The sequence below is a fragment of the Hirundo rustica genome, chromosome 31, assembly GCF_015227805.2.
Source record: "Hirundo rustica isolate bHirRus1 chromosome 31, bHirRus1.pri.v3, whole genome shotgun sequence".
Lineage (NCBI taxonomy): Eukaryota > Metazoa > Chordata > Aves > Passeriformes > Hirundinidae > Hirundo > Hirundo rustica.
Genome location: NC_053480.1, coordinates 662338 through 673940, shown reverse-complemented (window position 1 = coordinate 673940; position 11603 = coordinate 662338). Strand labels below are relative to the sequence as shown.

Genomic DNA, 11603 nt, shown 5'->3' with positions numbered 1-11603 from the left:
AAACACTCTTCCCTCCCTTTATAAACTGTTCACTTTCCTACAAAACAACATAAAGAGACAAAACTTGTAATTTTCAGTCAGTTTCACTATCTGACAATAGTCTTTTATCAATTCTTCAGAAGAAGAGTCTCTCGTAGAGTCATGGATCCCACTGACAACTTAGAACAGTTCTCTTGTGGGTTTTAAACTGTCACAAAAACAGCCACCCGGAGAAACCTGCCTTTGTGACTCCTCCCATTAGCAGGTCCCCAAGCTGCTTATGGGTCATGGGTCTTAGACTTTTGCATACTGGGGTGTCACCTTTTAAAGATGAATAACTCCAAAGCAAAGGATTCTTCATCTCAAGGTACAGAGATACTTTCTCACTTCTTCACTGGCACAGAGGGCTTCTCATCTCTATCTCTGTTCAAGCATCTTATAAGATTAATATTACTTAGTCCATCACAAACACTTTTGCTCAAATCCACTGTCTTGGTTTAGGGACAAGTTTGGGAGAAAACCCCTGAATAGGATCCCTCTGGGAAGCAAACCCAAGTGGTCCCTCCCTCCAACCGGTTCAGTAAAAAACCTCTTTGGAGAAAAGTGGAAAAAACTATTTTACTAAACAAATGAAGTGCATACAAGTATAAAGAATGAATAATATGAAACAATAAAACCTCTTGTTCTGGAGTGAGATAGCAAATTGAGAAAGATCTTGCCATGGATGTAGCTCAGCTCTCTCTCAGTCTCTCCTCAGTCCCAGTCCCTCCGGCGCTGCTGGAAAATGCTGAGGTCCAGGCCTCGGTGGGCTGCAGGTGCAAGCCCCCAGTGCTCCCCTGGGTTTTCAGTCCAGAGCAGGTTTAAACAGTTCCAAGAAAAAGAAAAAAAACAGTCCAGGGAACTTCTCTGCCCTAGCTAGCCGAAACTAACTAAAAGCAAAAAAAAAAACCAAAAACCCCTCTGTCCTGCAGTCTCTCCAAGCCTCCGCTGAACACCCCGTCTGGGGAAGAATGTGTAGGAGTCAAGCAGTTTTCTCAAAACAAAGTCCACACTTCTCCTTGCTTTTAGAACCAGTCTTAAAGGCACAGAACTCAATATATAGCACAAACAGAGCAGACGACTGGGGATACAAGCATCATAAAGTTACCCTAGGACATCCACACACAAATCTAAACAATCATCTCCCCAAATGCATCTCTTTCCTATGATTTAAAGGAATAATCTAAATACAGAGTTCATTTCTGTGGCTCAAATAAGAATGGAACAACCAACTCTTTAACCCTCTGTCCCAATGGTCTTTTCACTCTCAGTCTACTGACTTCATGCTGTTTCTTCTTTATGTTCACTCTGTCCTTTTCTTTTCTCTCTCAGAGAAGGCCCAAGCTCTGGAAGCTTCATGTTTCCAGGAAAGGGTTAAATCTGCTCAGAGTTTTTGTTTCTCCCTCTGTAGCTTGTGGTGTTAGATGTTCAAGGCTGCGCTGGTGAGGGAGGAAGAACTCACAGAAACATCAGAGATCAGAGCACCCGGGCAGCCCAGAATCACAAAAACCCCCAGGCAGGATCATAAATGCCTTCTCAGCTCACCCCTTGGTGTTAATCGGAGTGGCCTCAGCCTAAATGGTGCCCATAGCTCTTATCAGGGGCCCGGCAGAGATCTCTCCCTGCTCCAGGGAAGTTTGGAGAAAGTAGTTGTTGTAAAGCAGCGACTTCTCCTTCCCCCTACACCTGGGAGCTGATGGAATCCAGCCAGGCCTCAGGCCAGCTCCCCCCAAAAAGGGGGGAGCAGCAGGCCCAACTCAATGTTACCTGTCTCTCTCTGGCTAAAAGAAAAAAGGAAAAAACCAACCTGCAAGAAATCAAGGGGTTTTATATGGTACTTCCCAAAGTCATAGCCGACAATTTTCAGTGGTCAAAACAGATGCCAATATTCCAACTAACCCCCTGATAGGTCCCTGTCTTTTCTAAAGCAATTCCCAGGTCCTGACCCAGAGAATCATTCTACATTCCTCTATGACTAAAAAACTAAACTGTACTAACCCATGACTTATTCCTAGTAAAGAACTGTTACTCCTATTCATATATCTTTGCCTGAAAGCCCCTAATTGCAAAATTATAATAATTTGGAAAGAAAGGGGTTTACATTCTCCATTCCAAGGGAGGCTCTAGCTTTCCTTGGCAGACAACTGTCTTTCAAAACTGTCCTGGTTTGGGACAAATTTGGGAGAAAACCCTTGTAGAGGATCCCCCTATGGAAGCAAGCCCAAGTGGCCCCTCCCTCCAACCGGTCCGGTAAAAAAAAACCTCTTTGGAGAAAAGTGGAAAAAACTATTTTACTAAACAAATGAAGTGCATACAAGTATAAAGAATGAATAATATGAAACAATAAAACCTCTCCTTCTGAAGTGAGATGGCAAATTGAGAAAGTCCTTGCTGTGGGTGTAGCTCAGCTCTCTCTCTCAGTCCCTCCTCAGTCCCAGTCCCTCCGGCGCTGCTGGAAAATGCCGAGGTCCAGGCCCCGGTGGGCCGCAGGTGCAGCCCCCAGTGCTCCCCTGGGTTTTCAGTCCAGAGCAGGTTTAAACAGTTCCAAGAAAAAGGAAAAAAACAGTCTAGGGAACTTCTCTGCCCTAGCTAGCTGAAACTAACTAAAAGCAAAAAAAAGATCTCTGTCCTGCAGTCTCTCCAAGCCTCCGCCGAACACCCCGTCCGCAGCAGAATGTGTAGGAGTCAGGCAGTTTTCTCAAAACAAACTCCACACTTCTCCTTGCTCTTAGAACCAGTCTTAAAGGCACAGGACTCAATATACAGCACAAACAGAACAGACGATTGGGGATACAAGCATCATAAAGTTACCCTAGGACATTCCACCCCTTATCCACATATCGTTAATTTACTAAAACTAATATATATACTCTAGCTCTACACACACATACATGCATGATAGGGGATATGGTACACTTACTTAATGCTATGTTTTTTTGTTTAGTTGTTGATGAGGCTGTTCTTGAAATGAGTTCCATTGTCTGACTTAATTCTCTTAGGGGTATTATGCCTTTAAAGAACTTGTTCTTCAAGGCTTAGAATGGTGTTACAGGCTGTAGTGTGAGGCACAGGGTAGGTCTCTAGCTATCTTGTGGTGGCTTTTACTACTGTGAGCACGTAGCGCTTGCTTTGGCGGGTTTGGGGAAGGGTGATGTAGTTAATTTGCTAGGCTTCTCTGTACTTATACTTGGACTATCGCCCGCTATACTATAGCAGCTTCACTTGCTTGGCTTGCTTGATGGCAGCACATGTTTTACAGTTATGGATAACTTGAGAAATACTGTTTATGGTTAGATTTACTTTTCGGTCTTGTGCTTACTTGTAGGTGGCATTTTTGCTTTGATGGCTTGAGGCATTATGGGCTTATTGAGCTAGAAACAACTCTTTTTTGTGTTGCTAATCTAAGTCTATTTTTGACATTTTTATTTTTGCAGCTTGATTTAGTTGCTTGTTGTTTTGGTGGACACATTGCTGTGGGATTGGCTGCAGCCTGAGTGACTGATTTATCTCCCTGCTCCCTTGCCTCTACCTGCTGCCCTACAGTGTTTAGCAGTGTGTGACTCATTCTAGAAAAGCTATAAACTATATAGAGGAAAGTCACCAGATGAAATACTAGGAAGGTGGTGTCTTTAATGTTCAGGAGACCCTGAACATTCTCCAAAAGTGATGTAACTGAATCAAAAGAGAAGAAGGAAAGAAGAGGCTGAAGGGCCTCATCCCCTACTCCTCCTCTAACAAACTGGGTGCAATTGTTGATAAATCCCCAAAACATGCTGCTGGAACTAGGACGCAGGGTAGGATGAAAAAACCATAAACTGAACATACCCAGAACAAACTCCAGTATCTTTATAAGCTTCTTATAAACTATAATCACTGAACCCAGCAAAATAACTATTCTAATTTGTGCATCCCTAGTGTAAAAGCTGTATGTTAGGGATAATATTGGAGCTATTTCTGGGTAAGAGAACAAACCTAGGGACCAGAAAGGTATTAAGACTTCAAAAAAGCCTAGGGAACAGAAATGCAGAAAAGACTCCATTCTAAGAGACATTAGGAATTCAAGAAGCAACATGGCCACTGACTGTTTAATCCCCACCCAAAGGATAACCAAAAAAATGCAGTTAATAATAATCAATACAAGTTTTTTCTACTCTCTCGAGCCCCACGTTGGGCACCAGTTAGAAGTATGTCCTGGTTTGGGACAAATTTGGGAGAAAACCCCTGTAGATCCCCTGTAGAGGATCCCCCTAAGGAAGCAAGCCCAAGTGGCCCCTCCCTCCAACCGGTCCGGTAAAAAACCTCTTTGGAGAAAAGTGGAAAAAACTATTTTACTAAACAAATGAAGTGCATACAAGTATAAAGAATGAATAATATGAAACAATAAAACCTCTCCTTCTGAAGTGAGATGGCAAATTGAGAAAGTCCTTGCCGTGGGTGTAGCTTGGCTCTCTCTCTCAGTCTCTCCTCAGTCCCAGTCCCTCCGGCACTGCTGGAAAATGCCGAGGTCCAGGCCCCAGTGGGCCGCAGGTGAAGCCCCCAGTGCTCCCCTCGGTTTTCAGTCCAGAGCAGGTTTAAACAGTTCCAAGAAAAAGGAAAAAAACAGTCTAGGGAACTTCTCTGCCCTAGCTAGCTGAAACTAACTAAAAGCAAAAAAAAAGATCTCTGTCCTGCAGTCTCTCCAAGCCTCCGCCGAACACCCCGTCCGCAGCAGAATGTGTAGGAGTCAGGCAGTTTTCTCAAAACAAACTCCACACTTCTCCTTGCTCTTAGAACCAGTCTTAAAGGCACAGGACTCAATATACAGCACAAACAGAACAGACGATTGGGGATACAAGCATCATAAAGTTACCCTAGGACAAAAACCAATGCTTTAAATGCTTTAAATCATTTCCCCTCTGTACTTGTAGAACTGTGCCAAATAATCATTATTCTTCTTTGCCTGATACCTAACTATACAAGACATTACTATTGCTAAATGTTTCTACTGTTGTCCATTATTTTATTGTTACTACATATTTATCTATTATTAGATATTTACTAGTGTCAGATGCTTACTATTAATAGATGTTTACCTATGGTTAGATTTTTATTCTTGTTAGTTGTTTACTACTGTTAGACACGTATCTGTCATTGAATACCTGTTGTTAGTAAATATTTGGAATAGACACTTGACAAGGAAAAGGCCTTGTCAAGCCTCTAAAGGGGGGAAGTGATGCCTTAAGCATTAGCTTTCATATTTTCAGATTCTCTGCTGCCTAGGGATGTAGCTCTGAGCCTCATATTAAGTGCCAGTAAGCTCTCTTCACAGAGTAGGGAGGCAAAACAAATCCTTTTCCTGCTGGAGACCAAGGACAACTTTCAGTCCAAAAGCACAAACCACGGTGGACTGAAGGGAGGAACAAGAAGGATGGGACCTCACAACCTGAAGCTGTAATCGGACAATTAAACCCCAATATGCAAATAGACCAAAATTTATAAAAATGTAACATCTTGTGACCCCAATGCCATCTTTCTTTGGTGGCCGCCCTGGGTGAGCCCTGGTCAGGCTCCTGCCTTGCCCAAGGTGGATCCTGGAGGCCTTTCAATAAATAACTAATTTTCTAGCTCTGTCCAGTCTCTGTCTCAGGTCAGCCTTCTTAAGGCATCAGTTTCATACCAGAAGGAAAGCATTGGGAATCTTTGTGGTTCTTGGCTTTAAAACATTGGAAAACAGGAAATGGATTCAGTAGCAATGGCTGCAGGTGGGAGCAGTGGGATGAGCTCTGCCAGGAACTCTCAGCTTTCCTGGGAAGAGGAAAGGGGCTGGATCCAGCTCCATGGATTGCTCAGGCGGTGATTCCTGCCAGGATGAGAGGGTCATGGTGTCACCCTGTCCCTGTCCCCACCCCACAGGATGGACCTGGCTGGAGCCCATGGAGAGTGGGAGCTGCTCCAGAGTCCCAACTGATCCTGCCCCAATCCTGCCTCAGTTCTTCTCCATCCATCCCACCTAATCCTGCCCCACCCATCCTGCCCCAATCCCTCTCTGGAATCCCAACCTGACCCTGCTCCATCCATCATGCCCTAGTCCCACTCCATCCATCCCAACTGATCCCACACTGGAATCCTGCCTTGATCCAGAATCCCCACCACTCTTGCCCCAGTCCTCCATCCCATCCTTCCTATTCCCTCTCTGGAATTCAGCCCTGATCCCACTCTGTCCATTCCACACCAATCCTACTCCATCCATCCCCCCACCTGGTCCCGCTCCAGAATCCAGCCCCAGTTCCACTCTACAATTCCATCTGATCCCACTCTGGACCTCTGCTCTGATCCAGAGTCTCTCCCTGATCCCTGTCCGTCCATCCTGCCCTGATCTCCCTCTGGAATCGCCCCCTGATCCCACTCCTTACGTGTGGTTGAGCCATTGGTTCCCACATCTCTTCCTGGAGAAAGAGAAAATCCATGAGATTCCAGCATGGATCACAGACCAGGATTAACCCCAGGATCCATCCTGGGATCTGCACAGAGGGGATCCAGAACTGGATCCACCATTGGAACTCACCGGCTGCCATGTTGTATCCATCCCTGTCCCTCCTCCCTGTGGAAAAAGTGGAATCAATGTCAGTGGCACAGGATTCCTGGAACGGTGCCGGGTGGATCCATGCCCCTTTCCTGACCCCATCCTGTGTGTTACCGGATTGGAGCCTCCAGACAATGAATCCAGTGAGGGCAATGACAAGGATGGCAGCGATGACACACACAGCGACCACCACGGTGAGATTCCCGCCAGATGTCGGCTCTGGGAAATGCGGGATAGTGAGGAGAGAAAGGGGAATCCCCATTTGGGAATTCCAAATTCCCAGTCCACACATTCCCAGTCTCACCCCAAGTGAAGATCCCGGGCTCCAGCATTCCAGGATGTTCCACCCTGCACCGGTACTGCTCCTGCTCCTCCGGCAGCGCCTCAATCCTGGCCCAGGTGTGGAAGGTACCGTCACTGTTGGGAAGGATCCCACTCCACTCCGTCTCCTGATCCCAGATTTCATCTCCCTTCATCCAGTTGACTGTGATGGTGTTGGGGTAGAATCCGTAGGCGTGGCAGGACAAGATCAGCATCCCGTGTTCCTCTTTCCCTGACACATGGACATCAGGGGGCTCTGGAATGGGATAACGGTGAGATGCGTCCATGGAATTCCCACAGGAATAGGATGTGGGTGAGATCTGCCCATGGAATTTCCACAGGAATGGGATGTGGGTGAGATCTGCCCACGGAATTCCCACTGGAATGCGATGGGGGTGAGATCTGCCCATGGAATTTCCACAGGAATGGGATGTGGGTGAGATCTGCCCATGGAATTCCCACTGGAATGCGATGGGGGTGACATCTGCCCACGGAATTCCCTCAGGAATCACTGTGTTCTCCAATCCTCCATTTCCTAAATCCCAAATTCCCACTCACCTTTGTGCTCCAGCTCCTTCTGCCCGTATCGGACGCATTTCCGGAGCCATTCCGGGCACTCGTGCTTCAGGTAATTTGTCCAAACCTCAGCCTGGTTCTCTTCATCTTCCCAGTGCCTCCTGGTGATCTCAGCAACGGCATCGGCCGCCACAAATCTCCGGGATCCCAGGTCAAAGGAGATGAAATCCCGCCCGTCATAGCCACGCCGGAAGGATCCACGGACGCTCCCGTCAGACAGGAGGTCACAGCTGTAAACTGTCAACACTGTGTGGAGACCTGAGGGGAATTGTACCCACAGAGACCCATGGAATTGTGTCCCAGCCCCACACAGCCCCAGTCCAGCCCTATGGAGCCCCAGAGTCTCCTATGGAGACCCACAGAGCCACATCCCAGCCCCTTGGACCGTGTGGATCCACGTCCCAACCCCATGGATCACAACCTGGCCCCACAGATCCCAGCCCAGCCCCATGGATCCACATGCCAACCCCATGGAACACAAGATAACCCAAATCATCCTAATGGATCCCCATCTCAGCCCCTTGGAGCCCCATAGATCCATATCCAAGACCTATAGATCCCAGCCCCATAGATCCCATCCCTGCCCCACAGATCCCAGTCCCAGGGATCCCGTGTCAGCCCCACAAAACCCGTATCAGCCCCACAGATCCCATCCCAGCGCCACAGTTCCCATCCCAGCACCACAGTACCCGTTTCAGCCCCATAGTTCCCATCCCAGCCCCACAGATCCCAGCCCAGCCCCACGGATCACATGCCAGCCCCATGGATCCCTATCCCAGCCCCACGGATCCCTATCCCAGCCCCACAGATCCCATCCCAGCCCCACAGATCTCATCTCATCCTGACAGTTCTCATCCCAGCCCCACGTATCCCATCCCAGCCCCACGGATCCCCCCACTCACCCCTGCTCTGGTTGTACCGGACCCGCAGTGTCTCCAGGTTCACAGGAGCATTGTGCTGCCTCTGCACAACAACCTGGGTCACGCTATCCCAAAATCCTGGCTCAGCTCCATGCTTTATCCCCTGTGCAAGTGGCTCCGCCCGACCCCGGTCGCTGTCGTAGCGTGCGAAGGGGATCCCATCCACGGACCCCATGGCCATGAACTGGGGGATCCCTGGGCCGGGCTCTGACACCGCCACATACAGGTAACGCAGAGAGTGGAGAACTGCAGCACACAGGAATTTGGGGGGCTTGAGGGGGTCATGGATCAGTGAAAGGGGAAACTGGGGGAACTGGGAAGGGGTTTGGGGATCCCAAGGTGAAGGAAAGAGTGGGCAGGGGGTTCCAGGGTTATGGAATAAGGGGGTTTGCAGGGACTGGGAGAACTGGGATGGGGCTTCCAGGGGATCCCCGGTCCCAGGAAAGGGAGTCTGGGGGTCCCCAGTGCCCAGGAAAGAGGGGTCACAAGGTGGGGAGATCTGGGAATAGGAGACTCAGGGGTCCTTGATGCAGAGGAAAGGGGGGGCTGGAGGCTGAGGAAAGCAGGGACAGGGTTCCAGGGGGTCTCAGGGTCAAGGGAACGGGATTGGTGAAAGCGGGATGGATGGGAAAGGGGGTGCAGAAGGGAATTGGTGGAGGATAAAGGGGTGCAGAGGGGATTGATGCAGGCTAAGGGGGCTCAGGGGGGTCCCAGTGTCTGGTGAAGGAAATTCAGGGGGCCCCAGGGCCCAGAATCCCCCCAGGGACCCTCCCAGATCCCCAGGGCACCCCATACACAGGGTGAAAACCTGGGGGGATGCAGAGACTGGGGACTCTGGGGGCGTCAAAGAGTCAGGAAGGGGAACTGGGAGAGCAGGGAAGGGTCCAAGGTCCAAGGAAGGGACTGGGAGAGGCGGGATGGGGGATCCAGGGGGTCCCTGTGCCCACGAAAAGGGGGTCCGGGTGTTCCTGGTGTTGAGGGCAGTGGGGTCTGGGAGGTGGGAAAGGCAGGAATGGGGGTCCAGGGGGTCCCTGGGTCACGGGAAAGGGGGGGTCTGGGGCTGGGAGAGGCGGGTGGATCCCGGAGGCGCAGCCTGGGCAGTGGGAAAGAGAAAGTGACCAAGGGAACTCGGTCGGGGAAAGGGGGAATGCCAGGGAGTTCATGTGGATCCCACTGGATCTTCACTGCGACCCCCCTGAAACCCCTGGGACCCTCTGGGACCCCGTTTAGGGAAGTGGCGAAAGTGGAAAAGGGGGGGACACGGAAAGTGGGGAGATCTGAGGGGTCCAAAGGTCAAGGGATAAGGGCGGGTCTGGGGTGTGGGAAAAGCGGGATGCCCGAAAAGGGGGTGCAGGGGGGGCCCACTGCGAGATAAGGGGGTAAAGGAGGGTCCCGATGGTGGGGAAGGGGATGGAGGGGGAGTCACAGGACCCAAAATGGGGGTTCAGGAGGATCCCGATACCAGATAAGGGGGTACAGGGGGTAACCGGTGCTGGGGAAGGGGATGGAGGGGGGGTCACAGGACCCACAATGGGGGCTATGAGGGGCGCCCTGTGCCCGGGAATGGACGTTCAGGGGGGTCCCGTTTCAGCGGGGTCCCACTCACCTTTGTTCGCGCCCGCCGGCTCCCCCAGGAGCCCCAGAACCCCCAGGAGCAGCCCCAGCCCCAGCGCTGCAGCCATCGCGCGGCTCCGCTGCCGCCGCGCTCCGAGCCCCGGACCCGCTCACAGCTCTGGCCCCGCCCCCAGAGCAATCTCCCGCCCCGCCATTGGCCAGAATATTTTGTGTTAGCCAATGATAATGCGATCTTTGAGTGACGTCACCGGTACCCGGGTAGATCCCGGTCTCACGGTTTGGGACGCGGAAGCGAAAGAGATCGAGAGAGCGCGGGGGAGGGAGGGGACGGGGGAATTCCAGAGAATTCCTCTGGATCCCTCTGGATCCCCGCTGCGACCCCCCTGGGGCCCTCTGAGAACCACCCGGGATCCCCTGAAATGCGCTGGGAGTGGAGAACTGGGGGGGGTCCTGGATAAGGGGGTGCCGGGATCTCCCCATGCCCAGGAACGGAGGTTTAGGGGGCTCCCGGGGTCAAGGAAAGGGGGGTGAGGGCACTGGGAGAGGCGGGATGGGGCTCCAGGGGGTCCCTGTGTAATAGACTATGAACACGAAGAAAAGTTCCAATAGGAATTTATTACATTGCAGCAAGCAAAGCAAAGACAAATACAGCGCTGGACGGCAGGGGAGTCTCGCTCCACCAACTGCCGTGAATTGGCAGGTTTTCCAGTCTTGCTTTTATCTTGCTTCTTTCCTCCGATGATGTATGTGTGACGCGTTGCTGGGAGGGTCTCTTTCTATCCCTCGGTGGTCGCAGAGATGAAGGCTGTAGTTGTCCTCTTCCTTATATGGTAACTAAGCTGGAATTCCTGAAACTTAAAGCTGATTAAGCAAGTAGAGAGAGAGAAAAGAAATTGGGCAAGGGTATGTTTGCCTATAAGCTTAGATAGTAACATAGTAACTTCCTGTTATCTTGAGTTATTTGATCTCCAGTGAACAAAAAATAGTTAATGTTTATCACAATTCCCCCATTTCTCTTGTTCTTACTTATTTTTGTTCACTGTATCTTTGCAGTTCTTGTCTAGCTAACTCTAAAGTTTCTAAATTTTCTTCTTCAGGTATCTGATCATACTTAGTCCTAAGAAGCATAAGATGTGCCGCTTCCAGCCGGCTTTTCACTATAGTAATCAGTTTATTAAATATACATGGTCCAAAGGTAAGCCCGAGTGCCACTAGAATTACTGGCCCCGCAATAGTAGAAAGCAGTGTGGTTAACCAAGGGGAGTGGTTGAACCAATTTTCATACCAATTTTGATGTGCTTCATTTTCTCTTTTCCGCTGTTCTGTCTGCTTCCTTAGTTCATTCATAGTATTGATTACTACTCCTGTGTGATCTGCATACGAACAGCATTCCTCTTTTAGCGCTACACAAAGGCCCCCTTGTTGTAAAAACAGCAGATCTAAACCCCTTCGATTTTGTAATACTACTTCTGACAGTGATCTCACTGATTTTACTAACCCATCAATTGCTTTTTCTATTTTACTTCAATCTTCATCTACAGAGATTCTTAGTGCTCTAAATTCTTTCTGTTGGTTGACTAATGAGGTTATCCCTGTTCCAGCTCCTACTCCTCCTACAGTTAGAAGAGTTG

At 49.7% G+C, this 11603-nt stretch overlaps 1 protein-coding gene across 1 annotated transcript; it reads right to left on the bottom strand.

Moving 5' to 3' along the window:
- Positions 1 to 2316: 2316 nt before the first annotated feature.
- Positions 2317 to 10119, bottom strand: LOC120764558 (class I histocompatibility antigen, F10 alpha chain). Its single transcript, XM_040088539.2, has 8 exons — positions 10004 to 10119; positions 8380 to 8643; positions 7460 to 7735; positions 6885 to 7157; positions 6695 to 6799; positions 6563 to 6598; positions 6411 to 6443; positions 2317 to 5857 (listed from the first exon to the last, which is right to left on the bottom strand). The coding sequence occupies exons 1-8, from the start codon at positions 10077 to 10079 to the stop codon at positions 5844 to 5846; spliced, it is 1077 nt and encodes a 358-aa protein (XP_039944473.1). The 5' UTR covers positions 10080 to 10119; the 3' UTR covers positions 2317 to 5843.
- Between the last annotated feature and the right edge of the window lie 1484 nt (positions 10120 to 11603).